General features: G+C 38.8%; 2 protein-coding genes across 2 annotated transcripts; one reads left to right on the top strand and one right to left on the bottom strand.

The window, feature by feature from the left end:
- Positions 1–416: 416 nt before the first annotated feature.
- Positions 417–7,169, top strand: ppid (peptidylprolyl isomerase D). The gene is made up of 10 exons (XM_087846471.1): positions 417–600; positions 1,090–1,230; positions 1,758–1,864; positions 3,564–3,752; positions 3,913–4,035; positions 4,486–4,592; positions 4,825–4,966; positions 5,469–5,555; positions 5,777–5,819; positions 6,685–7,169. Exons 1-10 carry the CDS (start codon positions 516–518, stop codon positions 6,771–6,773), a joined length of 1,113 nt encoding a protein of 370 aa, XP_087702597.1. The 5' UTR covers positions 417–515; the 3' UTR covers positions 6,774–7,169.
- On the bottom strand, positions 7,147–24,638 carry etfdh (electron transfer flavoprotein dehydrogenase). The gene is made up of 13 exons (XM_087846464.1): positions 24,343–24,638; positions 23,468–23,626; positions 21,156–21,385; positions 20,615–20,696; positions 19,077–19,195; positions 18,555–18,632; positions 17,952–18,101; positions 17,046–17,186; positions 15,861–16,004; positions 14,594–14,762; positions 13,698–13,880; positions 12,594–12,815; positions 7,147–7,656 (listed from the first exon to the last, which is right to left on the bottom strand). Exons 1-13 carry the CDS (start codon positions 24,371–24,373, stop codon positions 7,493–7,495), a joined length of 1,872 nt encoding a protein of 623 aa, XP_087702590.1. The 5' UTR covers positions 24,374–24,638; the 3' UTR covers positions 7,147–7,492.
- Positions 24,639–24,658: the final 20 nt, after the last annotated feature.

Below are 24,658 nucleotides of genomic sequence, written 5' to 3'. Positions count from 1 at the left end.
TGGTCTTTGTGGTGCTTTATTTATGCATTTGTTGTTGGTCATATGCATAGTTATAGTTAAGATTGGCTTTAAATTAAGCCAACTGTTGGTGTCAGTGGTATAACTACACATGTATACTTTTATCTCTGAGTGCTGAATCCATGTGCAGCACAACACACAACAGTGGAGACCGGTGATCTCGTCTTTTTGGTGTTTTACTTTGGAAATCGCAACCGGAATACGCGTACAGTCACATGCTCACTGATCTTCTACCTTTGTATCTATTATTTTGTATCTGTTATTTTTGTCCTGCCAGTCATAATTAGATAAACATTGTTTGTTTTTAAAACCGCGTGAGAGTCTCTAGAAATTAAATGAGAGTATACTGTTAACATAGACCGTAATCAGCCGGCTTTTATTTTGAATTTAGTAATCGGAAGTCGTAAGTCTTTCCCATTCATCCCGTTCAACCTGCTCCAGTGCACCGGTCGGATTTAGCTAGTATCGCTAGACTAAGTGTTGATTTTTATTAAAACATGTCTTACCCAACACCATCCGACAAGCCTTCAAACCCAGCAAACCCCCGCGTCTTCTTGGACGTAGACATTGATGGGGAGAGAGGTCAGGACATCTGAAATCGACTGTTGTTTAACATCTATTTGCGCCACTTTAAGTCTTAGCTTTGTTAGCTTAGCACCATCCTGGCACGTTCTAGTGACTTCTAGAAACTGATTTATATACCACATGCCAAAGACGCTATCAACTAGAAATAAACCAAGCTGTAAATGACACGTGTTTGTCCATTTAAGAGCATTAAGGCAAATTAAAACGTTTTGTGAGCCAGTTTTGTGAGTGTATGCACCACGTGTGCTTTTGTCGAGTGTTACCATAATCTTATAAGTGAAACATGAAAGGTTAAAAGAGGAACGAGTACACAGTCTATTGCATTATAATTATAAGTTTGGGTCACTTAAAATGTTTTCAATCTTATTATTTCAATCACATAAACAATGATGATTTTTCAATATAGAAACTGACGCTTGATAACACAGTCCAGATTAATATCATTGGTGTTGTAACTGATTAAACCGAGCTGCTTTCTGTCCTCAGCTGGCCGAATTGTTCTCGAGCTGTTTGCTGACATAACCCCAAAGACTGCTGAAAACTTCCGGGCTCTGTGCACTGGAGAAAAGGGCACTGGCAAATCGACTGGGAAACCACTGCACTTCAAAGGATGCCCGTTTCATAGAAGTAAATAGACTTCTTGACTTTGGAAGGAGAGTTTGAAGATGAATAGCTGAGTAGTTGAAAGGACATCCAGGGTAGCGAAGCATTTGGAGAATATATCATTTATTGGATATTCAGTACATTTCCTAGGAGAAAATCCCAAGTCTTGGCATAATCAGTGGCTTGGAAACTAGGTCTATGAGTACTATTTTTTTTAAACTGTGAGTTTAAATAATACTGCTTGTATGGCTAAATTTAATATAGACAAGTAAGAGATAATAAATATATAATGTTAATGCCTACAGTTTACAAATGCACACAAAGTATGAGGTAGTGTATATTATAAAATGAATTGTTTTTTGCTCACACAAATGATCTCTCTTAATAGTTGTGCAACAAAGCATTTAATATGCAGAGTAAGTACCTGGATTCTTTTGGGATTGTTGAGCCCTTGAGAGTTCAATTTTCATAATAAGAAGCCTGGAACAGTGTTAATATTAAGTTTGTTTAATATAGGAAAAGTAATGTGGCTGTAAATTTGTTCTTGCCAGTCATCAAGAAGTTTATGATCCAAGGAGGCGACTTCTCAAACCATAATGGCACAGGGGGTGAAAGCATCTATGGGGAGAAGTTTGAGGATGAAAACTTCCACTACAAGGTACACGACCTATCACCAGGACTGCAAATTTGTAGCCATTTTCACACATGCACTGCAGCTCCAAACTTTTCTAGGACTTACCCAACAGAAGTGCATGAGAGAACATTATCCAGTCTTTAACCTGCCAGCTCTCAGTCACAGAGTATGTGTAATGTTGGATTGCAGCAAAGGACAAATAGACATAAGATAAGATAACTCTTTATTGTCATTGCACAGTCATACATAGTACAATAGTACAATGAAATTGGAAAACTGTCCTACGTCGGCACTACATGTAACACAACACGACACGATACGACACATCACAACGCAACACAAACAACACAACACAGTATAATAACTTAGTAATAAAAAAGAGGAATAAGTGTATTTGTATTGCACACTGTTATTATTGCACCTTGTTATAAATATAAATATAATTATTTTTTGCATTGATCAGGGCTATTGCCCTGTTGTAAAAGCTGTCCTTGAGTGTGTTGCGTGTGTGTTGCCTCCTGAGCACTATTTTCCTGGCATTTAGCCACCTGAATTCAGCAAGACATAAGTAAATGTTGCTTTATATTATAAGTATAAAGCTGGTAGAAAAGGTAAAACTCATTGACTGGATTTAATCAGCATCTCTAGCTTAAATTTAAATTAATATCCGCTACCTTTAGTGTAACTTAACCCGTACCATTGTGATATAACATGTATTACTGTAAACTTCACCACAATGTTGCAAACTAACCAGTTTATCCTGCACCACATTGTGGCAAACTGCCCAGTGCAGTATTTTTATGCAATTTGAATAACACAAAGTTAGCTTGTTTTGCAAGACTTAAAAAAAACATGGTTGAGCAACACATGATGTATAGATCCCATATCTGATTTAAAAGCTCTAGGAGGTCACATGTAATAGATCAAATTTCCAACTTGTTGAACAATTCTTACCTTTAAAAATAATCGTATCTTCCTCTCCTGCTCTCTCGTTTTACATCTTTACACGTCTCTGAGTGTTCCACATAAACATTTTTTCTCTTCCTGGGAAATCACAGATGAGATGCACAGAAACACTTTGTGTACTTGTAACGACCTCCCACCTAAAAACATCTAAATGTTACTTTATATTTCTCGTCTCTTGTAGCCAATTAGATGTTGAATAGTGACTGCAATTTTATTTATTTATTTTTATTTACATCTACTTCATGCATGCATCACAGGGGATGTAAGGGCTATGTGGGATGTTGTTATGTTTGAGCAAGCGAAGCAACGCCAGGCTACAGCACACGAAAAATGACCTCATTCAGCAGTAATGCCAACAGTAATGCAGGTTTAATTACTTGTGAAGCGAATCGTTTCCGGCCTGCTTTAACCCCTCCTCGTGCCACATGTGAGAAAGGAGAACAATGGAAATAATCCGAACCCGATTCTCTTGAAATTGTCGGATGCTCATATGTGAGAATGGCTAATGATTCTACATCAGGCGATTTTAAAGAGTTAGCTCAATTTCTTCATGCGCCACGTTGATCTGTGAAGTTTTACCATTTTAAAAATGAAATGATTGGCTTGGATATTAGTGCCCTCTTGTCTTTCTTTTGCCTTCATTTTCTACTGAAGCAAAGCAAAGAAATTCAAAGTTACTCAGAAACGATGGCTATGTTTATGGCTTATGTTTGATGTTCCAGCTGCTTTATCCAACCTATTTTTTTTCTCCGTGTAGCATAGCAAAGTGGGTCTTCTGAGCATGGCTAACGCAGGGCCAAACACCAACGGCTCGCAGTTCTTCATCACAACTGTCCCCACGCCGCACTTAGACGGAAAGCATGTGGTCTTTGGACAAGTGTTGAAAGGGATCGGAGTGGTAAAAATGCTGGAGAGCATTGATACTACAGATGATGCCCCTGTGAAGGTAAATGAGTCTTTACTGACATTTACTATTTAACCAAGATAACACCTGCTCTTAGAAGTTAATGATACCAATCTTCCCATTATTTTTCTTTCGTGTTAAGGCCAAGCACATTTGGTCTGTTAAGCGATCTTAAAGTTTCTGCTAACATCTGCATTTGCAGCCATGTGTCATAGCCGACTGTGGTGAGCATAAGGATGGGGACAGCTGGGGCGCTGCACCAAGCGATGGAACAGGAGATGCCCACCCAGACTTCCCCGAGGACTCCGACATCGACTTTAAAGATGTAAGTATCAGCGCTGTCTTTGATCTTCAAGGACTCGGGTTGGCAGATAACTGCTCTGCAAGGAGCACTGTGGCATTTTTTTTTAATATGCTTGTTTGCTGGCTCATCCAAAGCCAAATGAGAATGTGGATTAAAAAAAAATCAATATCACAAATCCAGGTCATGTTTAGTCTGGTAAATAATGGAAGCAGGGGGAAAGTGTACCCAGTAATAATGTGTCAGATTATTACTGAGGTCAGTGTTGTGCATGTTATCAATTTTACTTTGAAATAAAGTCGTTTAGAAATTGTGGAGGTTAGACTTTGCGTTTGTAATGTTAGCAATGTCTCCTTGTTCCCAGTGTCGGACTGTGCTCGAAACACTGTTATTATAAGCAAGAGGAATGATGGCAAAAACTGCAAAAATAAGATCAAAGGTTCCAGTTTCACTTTGGCCTGTGCTTCTTTTCAGATGGAGAAAGTTCTGTCTGTTGCTGAAGATGTGAAGATTATGGGAAACAACCTTTTTAAGTCTCAAGACTGGAAAGGCGCGGTCAAAAAATATAGTAAAGCTCTCAGGTAAGGTGGTTTTGATTGACTTGCAGTCATAATCACCTTGTCTTAAAGAGAAGTCACGTTGAAAAGATATTCCACAGGAATTAAATATTACTCCCAGTAACCCAGAGATGATTTTTATCTGTCAAAGTGCTCTGTGAGGATTGTTGTGGTGTATGAGCCTGATTTTCAAACAAAGGAAACAGTAGCAAAGAATAATTCCAAAAGCTAACAAATGATCTTTTTATGTTCATAGGTACTTGGAGGTGTGTGGAAAACAAGTGGAAGAGGAGGCACAGAAGAAGCTGGAGCCCACAGCCCTCAGCTGCTATCTCAACACAGCAGCCTGCAAACTGAAGATGCAGCTGTGGCAGGAAGCTCTGGACAGCTGCAATGAGGTGACATGAGCTGGAACAAAGCAGACTGTAGCACATATCACAGATTCAGCCGAGTGCTCCTGTGTGGCTGTTAGGGTTTACCGCTGGTGAACTTTTCAGGCTTCGCATGCTAAGCTTATGTCCTCTTACTTCTGGAAAACGGCTTATATGATTAGGTTTGAAGATATCAATCAGTACCCAGTTTCTGTTGCTGAAGATAGCACCCACGAGTGCTTAGCCTGATTCTGTCTACAGAGACTAAAATCTGTCTACCAGCACCTTTAACAAACTTTGGGCACTTGTCATCAGTCTGGAGTTACAAAGGAAATAAAAGAATTTGTCAAACCGATTATATATTCCTTGTAGATTACATGCATTTTAGGGAAAAAAGTGTCTATTTAGTCTCTTTGATGTTTTATTTCTGTCTACTTCAAAAAATCATGTGGAAATCTTTTAGATTCTGTGAAATGTGACCTTAAAATTTTATCAAATCATCCAAAGAATCATTTTTCTTGTCTTACAGGCTCTGGAGCTGAGTGAAGGAAACACTAAGGCACTTTTCCGCAGGGCTCAGGCCTGGCAGGGGTTAAAGGAATATAACAAAGCCATGGTAATGTCTACAGAACAGCCTCTTGTGTTAGAGACTGCACAGCATGAACACACTGCCTTTTATATGTCAGTTATCTAGTAGATTCTCCTGTAAACAATTGCAGTGACAATTAAACATGAAGTTTAGGATTTTGCAATTTGGCATTAACATTAAAAATATTTTAAATCAATTAGCAGAACTGATTTTAACTAATTATTTTTATTGTGCTTCTAACTCGATAGTCTGATCTGAAGAAAGCTCAGGAAACTGCTCCAGAGGATAAAGGTAAGGTCTGCAGTGGTTTTGTTTTAACTAAAGTCTTGGTTTGATTTGTCCTCATAGCAAGAATACACCAAGTTTATGATCAGTGGTCATGGGAATTTGCATATTAGTGATCAAGGAACTGACCTCACAGCCCATTGTTCATTCAGTGGGCTAGTTTCAGTCACTGTGCAATGTACTGTTTATAAGATTGGGGAAACCTGCAAGTCAGCTGAGTCTGAAGAAGGAACGTTTCTCCCACTGAAAACGCTACGTCCGGATGAACAGAATCGACCTTCTGGGACACTAAGTTTATGTTTTATTTTTCAATATATATTCGTGTTATTCAAACTTAGCAAAGAGGTCATAGTCCTGCTGGGGAAAGACAATAGTTTTTCCCCAAAAGATTTCTGTTCCTCCTAATTGGACTTTTTGCAGAAAATGAAAAAGTATGGTCCCCTGAAAGGTCAACTACAACACACCAATGAATCAGTTTCTTTAATGGTTGGATTTTGCATAGCTAGTAGGAAAATAGGATGCTGTAAGAGGGAGGAGGGAGTGTTCAAGGAACCACATCCTCACTATGTACGTTTAAGTGTGCTGGGTGCATCAGGCTCACTGCAAAACTGCAGCTTTTTGACAGTGTTTCATAGCCCTTTTGATATGTTACGTTTCAGTTCATTGGCTGCAGGCTAGAAGATAAGAGCTATCAGTGTGCTTCATGCTCTCTCTGTGCCTTTAGGAGCAGGCTGTCTTTTTAAACTCACTAGCCGGGCAAAAAGTGGATGTATGGGAACTAAAACTTGCTCTGAAAACTGGATATTTGAGGGGAAATGTTAATAGAAACTAGAACCGATGTATAAAATTTCAAATCTCTTCTTTTTCACAGCAATCACCAATGAATTGAAGAAAGTCCATCTTAAAATCCAGGAGGAGAAAGAGAGAGAGAAGAAAATCTATGCCAAAATGTTTGCCTAAACTATCTGACCTCATGATGCAATTGGCTGTCATTATTTACAGTGGAAGCTGTACCCACAGATAAGGAGTGTATCCAGGTGAAAATGTTCAGTGTTTTCATTTCATGGGTCCTCTCATGTTTTTACATCATGCACATTTCTTAATGCCTGTAAGCTTGGACCTGCCTTTACTGTAATAAATATCGTGAACATCGGTGCTGGAAAACCAACTCATGTTAATGGTTTGAAGATTAGCAAAGCAATTTTGTGTGTGTGTTATTCCATGGTAGGGATTTTAAGAGTGCTCTTGGCTACAAGCAGGATATCCATTTGTGTTTATTTATGGTGTTTTTGTGTTTATTTTTTTAAACTGAGGTCAATAAAACAAAAGGCACAACCGTCAAGTTTCTTTATTAGTACTGGGACATTATCATAATATATACAATACTGTATATACCACCAGTAGTGCTGATATGAACCTGAGGTGATCATATATACACTTACAATTGGTCAAGTACTTCTTAAAAACAAAAAACACTTAAACGCCTCCAAAGCAGCAAAAACTGCAAATTCTGACTTCAGTTTTACACGGCCTTGCAAAACAATTTCTCCAACACCAAGTTTTTAAACATCCTTTGTCCTTTTTTGTACCCTCAAATAACTACAGCTCTATATACTCAGGCACATTTTCCATACTCAAGTAATCTTTCAACACAAAAAGCAGAAAAACACCCAAGATGGTCACATTCCATTGTAGGCTGGTCCGCCACCACCCTCGGGCACAACCCAGTTGATGTTCTGGCTCGGGTCTTTGATGTCACAGGTCTTACAGTGGACACAGTTCTGCGCATTAATCTGCAACCTCATCCCATCACCTGTGTCCAGGGGAACATACTCGTACACACCTGAGTGTTTGTGGGTGAGAGAGTAAACGAGTTAGAAAACAGACCCAGAAGAAAAGCTGCTTGAATGACGTAATGACATGATTATCTATGTGAGATACTTTTTATATCAAATCCTTACATGGATACTGAGGAGTTCTTCCTTTTATAGTTTCTGTTATGGTTGCTGCACTGATAGTTTTCTGTCTAGGTGCTTGCTTTTACCCCTCTGACAGCATGTTTGGGATCACTGTCATTCTGAATAAAGAATGTTGTTACATTCTTTCCAGATGGAGGATCAAAATCTGACAGTACATGTCTGCATTCATAATTTCATCAGTTTTGACAGGATCCCCAAATGTGACAGATGGCTCTAGACACTGTTGTACTCTCTCCTGACCTCCCCTGTATATGTTGACAATCATTAAGACCAGTTGCCACTGGTTTGTCAGTCCAGTGTTTGTGTAATCCATCTTTCAGCCTTTTCTTCTACTTCTGCTTCAGCAAACAGTCCATGGATAAACTAAAGGACCAGATGTGTCTTTCAGGTCTGCATATTATTTCCTATTTCTTAACACTAGAACTGCTTTAGCTAGAACAGACCCCCTTGCATTTTAAAAATCTTGTGAAAGTTGAAATAAAACACCAACACTTATATTTTATGACTTTTCCTAAAATGTGTCCATTCAGTGAATGTGATGAGGTCAATTATAAACTATTTATGGGCAATGACTAGTTCAGTATGTTTTTATGCCTTTTTTATTTTAGCCTAAGTAAGACCAGCCATTATCCATTGTGCTAGGTATTGTAGCAGCTGGATAGTGTAGTGATAAGACTACATGCCTTGGGTTGGGTTGGGAGTGGGAGTTTGATTCCCGCCTGGGGGTGTCTGTATCCAGTAGTCCTAGATCCCCCACTCCAGACATGAGTGACATAAATATGAGGATCCAGAGTGCTACGGCAAGGGGGAGCCAGGCCGACAGGTCAAAGGGGGAGATCTCGTCACCCCAAATGTGATAGAAGAAAGGATCGTTGAGTGTGAGAGTAACTGATCTACACTACGGCGGCAGCCTACAGCATACATCATTTGGACTGTGGAAGTGTAGTTGGATGATAGCAAAGAGCGCACTATTTGGCATTTAAGGAAGCTGGAACAAACAATGCCAGATGGTCTGGACACACCCAGAGCTTTCTACAGCTACACTATTTTTTTTCTTGGTATAAGAAAGTTCCCATTTCAATCTGTTCTTTGCTAAGTTCATCCCTTGAGTTTGCACGAATGACTCATGGGTCAGTTTAAAGTTGCTTTCTGAAAATAGTCAAGTCATTATGTCTGCTTCAGGTCTTTCTTTTAATGGTTGCCCCACCTGCAGGCAAAATGCCTTAATGTTGTGGGTTTTTATTTTCATAAGTTTTCATAAATTATAAATCTTTTTAAATGTAGGAAGAACCATTAGCTAAAATTGGAAATTTTTTTCACTCATTAAAAGAATGTTTTGTTTCTACCACAAAGGTTAACAAGATGAAATAATGAGAGTAAAAGTTGATAGTTTAATCAGCTTTTCAGCAGCAAATCTAATTTTCCCCATCTCCTAGTTACATTACTGCTCCCTGCTTTAATTTTAACAGCACATAGACCTAACTATTACCAAACCCTATAAAGCCCAGTGATAGACTCCAGCCCCACTTCTACTCTGAACGACGTGGAAGATGATGGATGGGTGGATGATAAAGACCAAAGGTGCACACAGTGATGGTAAAGTTGTAGATTTTTTTAAAAACCATATTCCTAATGAGTGCTTGCAAAATTAGTTAGACTAATCATGGTTAATGAGTGTTTGTGCCCAGATGAATGTAGGCTGTGGTAAATATAATAGTTTAAGCCTCCAAACAACAGCCTGAAACTGGTAATGATGAGTGCAGGGCAAAACCTAACAGTGCTTCTGTAACTACATTTTAAATTTTAAACATGTAGCAGGTTCTAGATTTTGTGGCCTTATTATATGGAACAGTGTAAGGCTGACTGATTATACTCCAAACATAGTTGTGATTAAAAAAGACAAAAAAACAACACAACCTCAAGGATAGTTTATAGGCTGTAAGGTTGGGAGCAAGTGATGGATTTAAGCTGTGTTAGTTCTCTGCTGCTATTCGCCAGCCAACCCTGGTATTCCCATAACTATTAAAAAAGCATTTGGACCTTGCTGACCTAAAGCTGCACTGTGTACAGGGGTGTTAATGTAACTGCTGGCCTTTCATATCCAGTCTCCCATGCTCTTTAGGGCTTGCGTCTCTGGGTCTCAACTTGTGCTGCACTTTGCTTCTCGTAGACCTCACATCATTAAGTTTGAGTTTCCAGAGAATTCAAAGGGAGCCACAGTCTGAGAGACAGAATAATGAGTTCAGCTAAACTTAAATAGAGATAAACACACAGAACCTGAGCCTGTCTACCTGGCTTAATAAACAAACTCACTCATAGCCTAAACCTACTGATAATAATGTCATTACATTTGTTGTGAGATTTGGTTTTAAACAGAGGCTGAAGCTTTTAAAAACAAGAAAATGTTACTCATTACCACAGAGACACCCAGGAATGCTGGCCTCAACTCGCTCTCTTTTTTAAAAATACTTCACTTGCTTGCAACGTTGCCTGGTGTGCATGCAAAACCTACGGCACCTATAGAAATTTACAGTCTGTCAGTTTTTGCAAATGACCTTAAAATATTTTTGGGGAAGAAAAAGAAAATCAGGATACAAGATTTTTGACAGCCTCCTTTTTCCACATGTAGCACGCAGAAGGAATTGGTAAACTTGGGTGTTTTTTTTTAACATCCTATGGTTAAGGTGTGGAAGTTTCCTGGAAAGAAATTGTAAGCAGCAGCAAACAAGAGGACATAATATTAGCTGCTACTTCTGCACATCACCGCAATGTGATACCTCACAGGCATTCACCTAATATCCGAGCTTACTGCACCCAACATTTATGCCATTAAAGCCTGCATATGTCAAAATAGCTTAAGTTCTCAATAAGACATTAACCCATCAGAACATCTTCAATGAGCCTTGGAATTGAATGTACAACTCTCGGGAAATAAATTGCAGTGATGTACTACCAGACTTTACTTCATTTGCTGTTTTAATCATTGTGGGTAGTGCTTCATAATTCACCGGTCCAAAATCTCCTAAAGGTATTCAACTGTGTTCAAGATCTATTGAGTAGGATGCTCACAGGAATAGTCACATCATTTTCAGACTAGTAAAACCAGGATAGAGATGTTTTACTTTAAGACAAAGGTGATAAATTCAGGACAATGTTTTACTGATTAGGAGAGACTCTTCCTTGGAGGGTAAAAGAGGGGCCGGAATCCCTTATTTAGAGGTCAAGGTCTCCATTGGTAATAATTCAAAGAAAGAGGTTATAGTGGGGCTGAAGCTTATGCCTGCTTAAGTCAAGTAAAAGGCACGGCTAATACAAAGAGACATTCACATCATCTTTGAATTAATGTAACAGGAGCGAAACCAACAAAAACTTACAGGAGAACATAAAAACTCTCAAAAGCCCCCAACCAAACTGGACGTTTAAATCTAGTGAGGTAACAATGCTAACTAGTACATGTGTGCTCCATGTTTGGTGAAACAACTACACATAACTGGTTTAAGAGAACACTAAATGAGAGCAATTCTGATCAAGCATTGACCATTTAACACATAAAAGAACGAAATCATTGCTGGTTGTAGGCCTGATCTCCGACAACATCGAGACGGCCTACCTGAAGGAGATTAGGAACCTGGAGACCTGGTGCCAGGAGAATACCCTCCTCCTAAACATCAGCAAGACTAAGGAGCTGATCGTGGACTTCACCACAAAGCAGGCGAGGAATTACAAACCCCTCATCATCAGTGGCACGCCAGTGGAGAGAGTGGACAGTTTCCGATACCTGGGTGTCCACATCACTCAGGACCTGTCATGGTCCTGTCACATCAACACCCAGGTTAAGAAAGCCCGTCAGCGTCTCTTCTTCCTCAGAAGACTTAGAGACTTCCATCTGCCACCGAAGGTGCTCAAGAACTTCTACTGCTGCACCATCGAGAGCGTCCTGACGGCAAACATCTGCACCTGGTTTGGGAACAGCACCAAGCAGGACAGACGAGATCTGCAAAGAGTGGTGCGCTCAGCCGAACGCATCATTCAATCAGAGCTCCCTGACCTGCTGTCCATCTACACCAAGCGGTGCAAGTCCAAAGCTAGGAAGATTATGATGGACCTCTCCCATCCCAACAATGGACTCTTCTCACTGTTGAGGTCTGGGAAGCGCTTCCGCTCCCTTAAGGCCAAAACAGAGAGAATGAGGAGGAGCTTCTTCCCCCAGGCTATTCGGGCCCTGAACCAGGTGTAGGACTGTACTCTCCCACACACATCACTATAAGACTGGACTCTCACACACATCACATCACCACACATTTCCTATAATTTCCTATAATTTATAATCTTTATAATCTCTCTCTGCTGTTTGCACATTTTTATTTATTTTTATTTTTACTGTAAATTCCTAAGTTAATTTGTAAATTTTGTAGTAAATTGTAAATACTGTAAAACTTTTTTCTGTCATTTAATGGTCGGGCATTGCGCAGCTACAAGCATTTCACCCCCATGTCATACTGTGTATGGTTGTGTGTGTGTGACAAATAAAATTTGAATTTGAATTTGGTTCCAGTTTTCAGGTACAAGTGTTTGCTTTGCTTTTCTGAACAGACTGAATGTCAAGGTGACTATTGTGTTTAAACCACAATGATTAGATTATGTAACTCTGCCCTCTTAGCACATTGCTTCTGTGTTACTAATGTTAACATGCCCTGTTTAATTTGATGTGGATATGTATGCAAGAACTCAGTTTTCACCTTCTTACTTTACTATGTGGAAAACATGTTGCAATTCTCTTTAGGGACTGTAGTGGCGTTACCTGCGGGGCAGAAACGTTGCTCGGGTCCATCATAAATACCCAAGTTCCTGGCGACCGGGATGCTGTCATCTTTTAAGGTGAGATGTGGGGGCTGGTCCCCCTCATGGTTGGTCCCACTCAATGCCACAGAGGAGAGCAGGTCAAAACTTATCTTGCCGTCAGGCTTGGGGTACTCAATCGGTGTACATTCCTTAGCTGGTTTCAGCTGGTTTGCATCAGTACCTGAGAAAGATTTTGCAGAGTTGGTCACAAAATGCTGATTTATCCGCTAGGATAAGATGACCTCAGACCTCAGGTAAAGACAAACCACTGGTATTTTGCGGTTTCTGCCGGTCTGCAGCAACAAACTTGAACACAGTGGAAAACCTACAGTAGTCCACTTTGCAATTTTTTCACATTAAGTCAAGGTCACTGGCAATACAGACTTTTTACAGCCTGGTAAAGAGTTAAAGTAGAGCTGCAACCACCGATTATTTTAGTGATTGAGTAATCTATCAATTAATCACATAATTGGATAAGAAATACTTTTGTCTTATTAATGAGCAATAATAAATACTTAAAAGAGAAAAAGCACAGGTCTTTCTAAATGAACTGCTCATTGGTTTTTTATTTTAGAAATTGCAATGTTTTAACATTTTAAAACATTGCACTGCCTCTCACCCTATGGTAGCTCCAGCTCCCCTGTGGAAGAGAATGGATGGATGGAAAAAAATATATATATAAATACTCTCAAGTACTCTCTGACGAGGTAGATTTGTTGTGTGTTCAGGTTCATGAGTTTTTGTGCTTGTGTGTAAGTGTGAAGAAGACAAGCAAAGAGTGAGTTTGTCTTTACGACTTTAAAGGAGAATGTGGTGGCTAAAATGAAGAAAAGCGAGCATATCTGAAGTTTGCTCCATGCTTTGATGCAAAGTTTCTGTGCTGCTGAAAAGAGATCTTATAATTGTTTAGAACGCTCGCGTTTTCATGGTGACAATGATGCACTACAGAGCCACGTGTTAATCGAAGCATCGAAGCAAAAAATGTGTCAAGAATTTTTTATTATCAAATTACTCTATGAATTGCTGCAGCCCTAAAACAAAGAATCTGTTCTGCAATACTCACCACAGTGTTTTAAGGTCCAAGGCTCTTTTCCTCTACAGATCCAATAGAAAATGCCAGTGTAGATCATTCCACCGTAGAGGCCAAAGTAATTGTGGAATGATGGCCTAATATTTCTTACTGCGTACAGCTCCTTCCACACCCAAGAATTCTTTAGGTTCTCAGCATACTCAGGTACATGAAGCCCTAATGAGGAGAAATAATAAAATAGAAATGATAATTAACAATAACAAATTTAAGGACTTTAGGCTGAATGAACATGAATGAAAGTGGAAAAAACAATGTTACACCAAACCCTTGCATGTAAATCTGAAACTGGGCACTACCATTAGGTGTAAAAAAAGCAATTTGGTTAACTAACCATTAAAAAAAAAAATTATTTCCGGAGTACAAGATTTGAAACATAACCTTTATTAACCGAGTAAGCACTGTACTCACGAGATCCATTTCGTTGCCTATGCAAAGGTTTCGTTTAGGCAAGTGTATATTATTTCCCTTTTGGTTATGTTGAACCTGTGATAAATCATTGTCAATGAATTCTGTCCTTTCAGAAAGTGAGTTATGACCCTTGAAACTGCTTACACTTGACATTTTTATTGATACCGCAGTTCCCTGATTGATGCACCTTCAGTTTGAGCACAAAGATGATGCCCCCTTAGGAAAGAAGTTTTCTCATTGTGTATTGAAAACTCATAAGCCTTTATTGCATGACCTTTTCAACCTTTCAGAACTGCTACCTGCCATTCAATCTTGTGTAACCGAGGTTTGTAGGGTCTCCCCTATGTTGTTTCAGAATTTAATTTAGAGAGGTAGAATCCTTAACATCCCATGACTGAGTAAATGTAATACACACAGGTGCTGTAGCTACCATGATCATTGCTAGGTCTTAAACTCTGTACCTGCTGTCTCCGAGTCCAGTGTCTCTGCTGTGAGTTTGGGGAAAATGGCTTCAGCAGCCAGCATGCCACTCTTCATTGCTGTGTGGGTGCCTTTGATCTTTGGCACATTCATGAAACCGGGGCTGCAGCCGATCAGCAGTCCTCCGGGGAAAGTCAACTTTGGGATGGACTGAAAAGAAACAGGAAGTAGTTCATGCTTAACTTTCTTCTGTTCTACTTTTAAGTAAACTTTTAATTGGATTTTTTGAATTTGGCCATTTAATCAGATGTAACCTGGGAAAATGTGTCACTATGTCTAAACACATTTCTGGCCCATGACAAAGTAAGACTTAATTAATATTCAGGCATCTATTTATGTAAAACCCCCTCAGGGATGAGCAAAGGCCCCAGCTTTCCTGTCTATGTGAATGAGGAGTGGCTGAGCAGTCATATATTTTTTTTTTACATTTTTTTTTTCTGCCAGATAAAAACCCCAGGTGATCACTTTTGCTGTACATATGGATTAGAGAGCAGTGTTAACTTTCCACCTTGTTCAGCACTTGTACAAGTATAATGTAATGCTTGGTCAATATAGTAATGTGGAACATTTTTTAAACACATTAAGCACAACTGGTCCGCACACAGTTAAGGCAGTTACCAAGGGTAACAACCTAGCCATCTCGTGTTTATGTTAAAAGCCAGAGCCATGGAAAATGGACAAAAGAGCTGCATGTGGCTCAAAACCCCTGCCCCATGGAAAACAAATGACAATTATTACTAATTAAAAAGCTGTGTTTATATTATTAATATTCTACATTTGTCCTCTCCATCTCTGATAGCTCAAGTGATATTACCTAATCTCTTTTCAGACCTTTCATTATTAAAATACACTAATACTAAAATTCAAATTGACCAGGAAGGAATCATAAACAGAAAAACCAAGACAACCACTTTACAGACTCACAAATGCAAATAATTTATACAATTAATAACCAAACACACAATATTGTAATCGATTCTTTGTTGTTGTTTGCTGTTAATATGGAGTTAACAACTTTAATTTGTTTACTCTTGATTGCTCATGACTTTAATTAATAGATTAAAACAGTCCTTAGAGTAAACCTAAGTTGTGATGTACACCTTGTGATGAGCTGTACTCACTCTTTGGACATTCATAATAATTCAGTACCGAAGGTGAAATTTGCATTAAATCACAAACTTGGTTCACATCAGACAAATGTGAGCATTTTTTTTCTGAATGACGCAATTACGCAGAGTACAAACATACCTGACATCCTCCCTCATTCAGGGCCCTGGCTCCATATGCAATCCTCTGGCCTCCCTCCAGTGTTGGAGCTACAAAGGGATGGTGCTTCCATCTTTGGAACTCTCTGAATGGGCTCAGGTACGGATTAGTGTAGTCTAGACCGACCTGACGTGAGAGAAATTGTAACTTCAACAGACTGAGCGGAAAAAATAAATAATAATAATCATTGACGACAAATGCAGGCTGAAAACATTTTCTGCCACCAATCTATGCCTGCCAGATCATTTAAACTTAAAATAGACTCTACTTATCTTTGTACCTGTTCAGATCACTCTGAACCTTATACTGAACTTTTTTGAAAGTTCCAGAGTGAAACTATGGGAGGAAGTTTTTTGGGTATGAAAGCTCACATTGGACATTGAAGCAAAAAAAATACCAGGACTTCTAATGTCCTCTAAAACGCAACACAAGGTTACCTTGTGTTGAGTTGTCTGAAGAAGGATGAGGCTAAAGTTTAAAGCGTGGCAAATATGGAAACAGCCTCCTCTGTGCTTGATGTGTGGCCACATTCACTGACTGCACATGAAAGGCATTGGTCATAGATGTGAAACCTGCCTGGCATTTATGGCAGTAGCTCTGAATATCCAGTTAACAACTCAAAATGGCATCACGCAATCAGGACAAAATATGAGATCAGCCTCAAGCGAGACTGTGTGCGTGTGTCTTTTGGTGGTAAAATGAAATGCAAAATGAACTCAATTAATGACCAGTGGAGAGCTTCATAATCCAGTCTGACAGAGTTGGAGAAAATTTGCAAAAAACCCCAAAACCAGTGATATCAACTGTCTCAGTGCATGTGTGCAGAAGCTGTGATCACATCAGGGTTGCTTTGAGACCCTTTTTTTCTTAGTTTATTGCTAAAATCATGATACATGTGCAATTTAAATTTCGAATTATCTCTACATCAGATACAGCACACAGACATAATATGCAATCCTACAACACATATGATCTAGTTGGAAGAATGAATGTTGAGAATGAATTGCTTTTATTTATTCATACTCTACAGACTGAATAATAAAAACTAATAATGTAAAATGCCAAAGCCTTTATTGAAGAGCTCAAACAATATCCTGACATTTTTTTACTGCATGGAACATCCAGCTATCATGTATGGATTGGTAAAATGTGCACAAAACCACTCACAACAAAGCCCAAGGCCACTAGAGGCTCTCCTTCATTTAGATGATACAGAAAGGATCCTCCATACGTGTTTCTGTCCAGGGGCCAACCCACAGAATGCTCCACTCTGCCTGGCCTCCACTTCTTCTCATCAATCATCCACAGCTAACGACAAAAGACACAAAAACAAAGACAAATGAGATGTTACAAATCGTGACGTATCTTTACTATATTATTCCTTTAGTATTATAGTGCCATATTATAACCTTTAGTAACTCTGCATAACTCAAAGTTGAAAATGGTAATTATTTATCTTACCCTAGGCCTTAGTAAAGAGCCTCAGTTCATCTATTTTCTGTTTTAGCACTTCTTCCTTTAAAGTCAACTGTCATCATCCTCCTGTCAGTTTGCTTTTGTAAGTCATATGACCCCGGGTGGAGCTAAGGAAGCCTAGCCCAGCTTTTTATTGTCAGGGACTGATTGTATCCTAGACTGTGACCTCTCCTCAATATGGCAGTGATACTTCTAGGCTGATGGACACAACTCACCATTCACTCAGGTAAGCACACACATCAAACAACTCATTGCATTTTCCTTTGTAAATAAACCAGTTAAACCCCAGTAAACTTGAGTGGACTCCGTCTTTTGTTGCAAGCTGAAGCCACCTATAACAATGGCTTTATTCTGATTGACAATGTCTCGAAAACAAAAGGTTTGTGGCTAGAGCCAGTGCTATGTTCCTGTGATGACCATATTAAGAGAATCATAAACAGACAAGAAAAGAAAAAAAAGCCTGAAACTAAGCATTTAGAGCAACCTGAAGCCCGATGAAGCCTGAAGCTTATAGTGACTTCTTATTTATGTTTATAGAACCACAATGTCATCCAGTCTTGAAATACTAAGCTGATAAAGACAGTGTATGGTATTTACCTCCTTCAGGCCAATGGCATAGGTTTGGGGTTCACAGTTTTCACGCAGGTTGAATTTGTTGTACAGCTGCTTGGCTAAGTGGCCGTGACAGCCCTCACCAAACAACGTGACTTTAGCATGGAGCTCCATTCCCCTCTCAAAAATCCCCTCCTGATGCAAGAGAGGAGGAGGATTCGTAGATGAAAGACAAGTAACTGAATAGATTACAGAGAATAGTTAGGTTGTCCTGGTGACAAACACTGAATTGCTTTTTTGTAGACACTAATGATGCAGAATGGGGGGAAATTGAAATAGATCCAACCCTACACTCTCAGAGCCAAATATGATTTTCTACATGAAGCGTATGAAACACAAAAACAACATATATAATGCTCTATACTGTTTTGTAGACCTTTTCCCTAGGTATAAATAAAAAAAACTGCATATTTTTATGCCTGATGGTTCTGTTTGTTTTATATATCTTTAACATAAAGACCTGATATAGCAAAGCTATTCATGTGTAGATTACAAGAAACTCCCTAATGGTTCTAATTTTCATTAAGCTAACACACCAAAGACAACAGTGGAGCAGCATTATTAAATGAACTTTTCACAGAACATTACCTTTGGTGATCCATCCTTGGCAATGCCTACATCATTGGTGGCAATTCCTTTTACACTTCCGTCTTCATGAAATAAAACCTTAACATAACAGAGTTAACAATGAACACTTTACACATTGTGAGAGCACTAATCACTACATGTTCAATTAATTAAGACGGTTGAAAACTGGATGTCTATACATTCCTAATTCTGTAAATTCCTACCATCTTTAAGCCTATCGTGTAAAGTAAGACATACAAGGTTTGTGATGTCAGTCTCTTGTTATTCTTTTATAACTCATAAAACCAGACCAGTAGTGTAAGCAATAATAGTAAGTTTTAATTTTAAGTTTGATAGCCTCATAGAAGCCAAACAAACAATTTCAAGAGAATAAACAAGATCAGCAAGGCACTCACCAAGTTTCGTAAATATCTTACCACTGGTAATTCAGATACCGTGTCTCGTGAACAAGACATCAATCACACAAAGTTTTGAATGCCAATGACATATAGTACATCAATGAAAAATCAAAGACCATCTTACCTCAGCTGCAGCATAACCAGGGTACAGCTCAACACCAAGCTCCTCAGCCTGTTCCCCCAGCCAGCGCACAAGGTTCCCCAACCTGACAATGTAGTTACCATGATTCTGCATGGGCAGGCCTATGAACGGTAAGAAAGGTCATCCACAGATTAAGTGAGCACCTTGGATTCTCCAGAGTTTTATCAATAAGCTGAATTACAGGTTTTCGAGTCTTTGGACTTGACAATCTCAGTGCAAAAATAAAAAAACAAAACAAAAAAAACCATATCAAGTGTAAACGTCTGTGTCTTTTTGTGAAGATATTTTGGTCAAAGTCCATTTTAAGACCCTTTAAAATTAACCTTTAACCTTAAGACTAACAAACAGGCTGGCTCATACCATTAGGGTTCCAACTATTCTACTGTCTCAGCTAGACTTTTGGAATCACACCTTATATTTATAGTGCAATTGTTTTCTTTTAGGCAAGTTTGCACATGCACATCGCGAGCCTACCATGAAACGTTCTGCAGTGACGTGCCCTGAAATAATTTAAAACGCTTCTAAACAGGTAGAGATCAGGAGTATAGTTTATTATACTTTTTAAGGTCTTTTATTACATTTATTGTAAAAGGGCATGTAGACACCCTAAAGATATAAGATTTGGAATGATATAATCTGGTTTTTAAGTGATGACGTATAAACCCTGCTTCGGAGTCCAAACTACTCTGCATTTATTAAGGCTGTTGTGTTTTTATAATGTTTTAATTCTTTGTATCTTGTTCTATTTAATCTAAACAAGCCCCTTAAAAAAAGGCAGTGATCACTGTTGGAGTCTCTCGGTTTTATTGCCAATATTCATTTGCAGCACATTTTAAAGCTCAGTTTTTAAAACCTTACGATGGAACTACAGCTCAGCCCATGCAGCAGTATATTAATGACTAACCTCGTATTGTGGATGGATTATCTCAGTTGTTTCCCTGACTGAAGTTTGGTCCATTTACAGCATCCTGTCATGCAATTGCATTTGTCACAACTTGATCAATTCTGTTTTTGTGGATGCCTGCATGTTAAACCTGGTAGAGCAGCCATACTGGTCATTTTATTAGAGATGAAAGAATTTAGATAATTTGTAACTCTCAGTGATGATGCAGTGCTTGTTTGACTTTGGGACCTGAAGTGGAGTTTGGACCCGGAAACAGCTTATGACTTCAGACTTAAAGACCGGATACTTGATTAAAAAAAATATTTTCACATTTCTATATGAAGCAGCATGTAAAAAACAAACAAACAGAAAACAAACAAACAACAAATAAATAAAAAACATTAAGAATCTATGAACATGAATATACACAAATATACAATTAATGAATCAGTCTGTTATTGACTACATGAAGATTTTTGGTGAAAATAGAGTGTAATCAAGAAAGTCCCAATTTCGATTTCTGCCTTAAACCACGTAACCCTAACTAAAATATCCCTTTGCCAGTACTCTATTGAGACATATAGCATAAGACAGTGTTATAACATTTTTATTAAAAATTAATACGTGCGGCTTTTACCTGGCAGTATGGGAACAGGGATTCTGTATTTCTCTGTTAAAATGCTGAATACATCTTCAGTCACCGGTGTGTTCAATGGTGCCTGTAGTACAAAGATTATTATTGATGATTTGACTTCCAAAGGATTTCTAATAATATAAACTATAATAACAATATAATAAAACAATTATAATTATAACAATTTCTAATATTAAAAAAATTACATTCTTATACCTGTACTGTACTCTAACATACCAAACAATTTTTCAAGCTTCACAGAATTGTACAAATTATGTTTCTGTCACATATACTGTATTTTCCAGTATTCCATGTATTTCCATGTTTGCACATCTAATAAGCTGCTGCTCATATTTCCTGTTTTCCTAGAAAAATATAAAGAAATAAGGGGTGGCTCCCGACACCTGCACAGTACTGTATGTGATAGCATGCACAATATGTTGTCTTTTTTAAATACAGCGTTCCATACATGCAATCATGTCACATGCATTACACAATCTACAAAACATCTATACATCAATCACATGTTTTTTAAGTCACCTACCCCGCGCTCCTTCCAATCAGGAATGAGCTCAGTAAGGGCACTGGGCTCCAGACAGGCTCCTGACAGAGTGTGTGCTCCAATCTGAGGGGCTTTCTCCACAAGGCACACTCGCAGCTCCTTTTCATGTTTGTTGGCTAGCTGTTTCAGACGAATAGCTGCTGCAAGACCAGCAGGACCTCCACCAACTATCACCACATCTGCCTCATCTGCAAACCTCTCCATTTCGACACCTGCAAGAAGAACATTAAATATAGAAGAGATACTCAGACCAGGCTCCAATGATTACTCATGTGGAAGAGAACGCCGCTCAGTACATAGCTAGTTTTAAATATCTAGGATGAAAATAGCAACTCTGTGTGCCCAGATGGTCTTACTTTGGTTAAAGCCAAAGTAATGCCACCCCAAACCAAAAATTGGGAATTTTCGGTATCAATGTAGCAAGCACTAAAAGTGAAAAAAGCAACAAAACTATTTACTGAATGGCAATAAATGAACACAGCTTTAAATTTGGATTGACATTAGAACAACGATAAGACTTCACAAAACACAAAAATAATTTTATTGTTTTATTCATGCTTAAGAGTTGACAAGCATACCAAATCCACACTGCAATTTCTCTTTGAGTGTACTCAGCTTGATTTCTTTTTATGATTGCTGCATGCAGTTGACTAAGGCTTTGTGCACTCAGCACCAGACTCCAATGATTCCTCAAATACAGCTGCCTCTGGAAAATTTGCTTTAACTAATTAGAAGATATACAAATATAGTGTGCCACAAAAATCCATGAAATCATTAACCTAACTGAAGTCTGCCAAACTGCTTTTCAAGTGTGTGTCAGAAAGACTGAGTGCAAGAGGTGTGATGAAATGCTGAGAGAAACTGATGACAAGAAGAGCCCCTTTTCACTACCTGTGGTTTCAGTCGTTTTCTATTACAACTGAGTACCACCTAATAGAAAAGTCTAAAAATTGAGTCGAGTTGAGCCAATCCGATTCCAGTAGTTACTAGAGATGGCACGATACCACTTTTTTATGTCCGATATGAATCCGATAGTGTATTTTTTAATCAATAATACTTTTTTTTTTTAAATATCTTGCTGCATTTTGTATAATTTCATACTCAAGTTAAAAACAAAACAAAACACTCAAGCTATTCTGTTATACTTGTATGCAAAAAATACACTGCACCCAAAATATTTCATAGTTCAGCGATACTGATCAATCTAATAAACTTAAACCTACATCATCCTCCCTATCCTGGTATTTTAAAGAGTACTAAGCGGAAATATTAAGCAACGTAACTAATAGGGTTGCCAACTCCCAGCAAAAAAAAATAGGGAACCACCCCCACCTCCACCTCATGATGCTTAATCGACGTAATCAACTTTAATTTGATGCAGTGTGGAAAAAAAAACGGGCCAAAAACAAACAAGAGAGACGAGAGTTGCGACAGAAAAGCCGATCAGCCGATTATTGATCAGTTTCATGATTGAAGTAGCAACAGAAGAGGGAGGGAGAGAGAAGAGGCAGTCGCTCCATATATCGGTTGTTAAGCTTAATGTGGGAATGCTTTACAAACATTCAGAGATGAACTTACATACTTGCTTTACTTCTCTCTGGGATAACTTTCTCTGAGATGAAATGCCGGTTTGGTAGTGAGGCTCCAAATGCTCAACCAGACCGCCGAGAGGTCACGCACGCCACAGCCACTCTATCACGTTACGTATACTGCTCCTACGTGCTAAGGTTATAAGTTGAGTTACACCATGTCGCAAGTTTTGTGAGGTGCTTTCGTGATATTTAATGAATCGGATTCCATTTTTTCTCTCCAATATCCGATCCAGTGATTTAGGTCAGTATCAGTACCAATACATAATATCGGATTGGTCCATCTCTAGTAGGTACTAGTGGGAAAGGGCTATTAAAAAAAAAACGCTTCTAAAACTGATTGCCGATGTGGAAACACACTAGGAGAAAAAGCTGAAAATGGATTTTGACAAGTACGTATGCAGTTTCATTTGAAAGCTGTACAAAAGATTTCTACCCAGTATTTCAGTCTTTATTTGTGTCAAAGGTAGGATGAGGGTACAGTGGATTGAATGTATTGAATACATGGATTGAAAATAATGATTCATCAGGAGCATATAACTCAATAGCATTTAGCTTGGGGGTTGGGGGCAGGCACAATTCTGTGACTCTTGCAAAAACCAGACTCCATACAGCGGGCAGAAGGTGTTTAAAAAATAATTTTCTAACTAAGTAATTAATCACATGATTCTAACTTCTTAATTAACTTATAACAAAGTTGCTTACCTTCCCATCTTGGATCATTATCTCGAGGATGGATGGTGTAGTGTGTGGTAATGCGGGGTGTTGACACTGTAGAGCATGCTCTTCTGTGTAGTGTTGTGTAGAGCTGAGGGGTAGCATGCTCTGTTTTTATTTTATGTAATAACCTGGCACATCTGTGGGCTGCAAGACAGAAAACAGCTGCAAGTCAAGACCAGTTTCGGCTGGTGGTAACGTCAACAAAAATACTGTTCTAACTTGACTGCTTTCAGCCTGCGTGGGTTAAAAAATAAAAGACACAAATTAAAAGACTTTCAACCAGCACAAATAGTCAAAGCCTATGGGTTTAGGCAGGTTCATAAGTCCTCTTATGTAGTCAAAGGACTTGTGAAACAAAACACGTCAACAATTAGATCATGAAGTAATTACCCTGCGCAGCTGCTGCACTTCTAAGTGCCAAGCTTGCAGAGCTACTCTTTAACTGCTGCAAAGACAGACTGCGATTTATCATCGGTCTCCCGTTAATAAACAGCTTGTTAAGTTTCAAAACAATGACGGGACCTTAAAATAAGTACCTAACCTCTGAAAAGTCGTAACAGTGAATGTTTCTTAGGCCTAGGACTCATTTCAACTGACCTATATACTAGTTCACCTTTAACCTACTTATTAGCTTCACGCTAACACAGGAGAGGGTGCTAGGCTGTTTGGGCTAATGCTAAGCTTAGCATTTGTAAAAATAATTGCTAAACGCATTTAACAACAAGAAAAACATATTCACGACTTAATTACGTACTAAATGCTAGAGTAAAAAAAAATGCTGGTGAAATCCAACAGCGGTATCTAACGTCAAACAGTACAAGCTCGAAATGTGTTAGCTAACCGGCTATTAGCTGACGTACCTTGGCATGAGTATCTGCTAGCTGGAAACATTGTGTGTCTGCCAGTGCAAACTCACAAGCAGACAGCGGGTTGTCTTTTGGAAAAAAAAATACAGCCTGAAGAGAAGCTATTAAGTCCTTACTTTGCTGCCAGTTTAAACGCTTATGAAACCCGCACACCTGCTACGCGAACTACCAGTGAGGTTATGTAGCTTACAAAAGGGCTCTCATAACACTGATACATTCAGGAGCGTCAAAAACTGCGCTGCTCTTGCAGCGGCGTCGCTTACTTAAGACAGCCACAACTGCGCAACTCGCCCTCTGTCAGAGCAGTGTT

Source organism: Neolamprologus brichardi, chromosome 2 (assembly GCF_056152115.1).
Source record: "Neolamprologus brichardi isolate AB-2024 chromosome 2, ASM5615211v1, whole genome shotgun sequence".
NCBI lineage: Eukaryota > Metazoa > Chordata > Actinopteri > Cichliformes > Cichlidae > Neolamprologus > Neolamprologus brichardi.
Note: the sequence above shows the minus strand (reverse complement) of the source record. Positions and strands in the feature narration are given on the sequence as shown.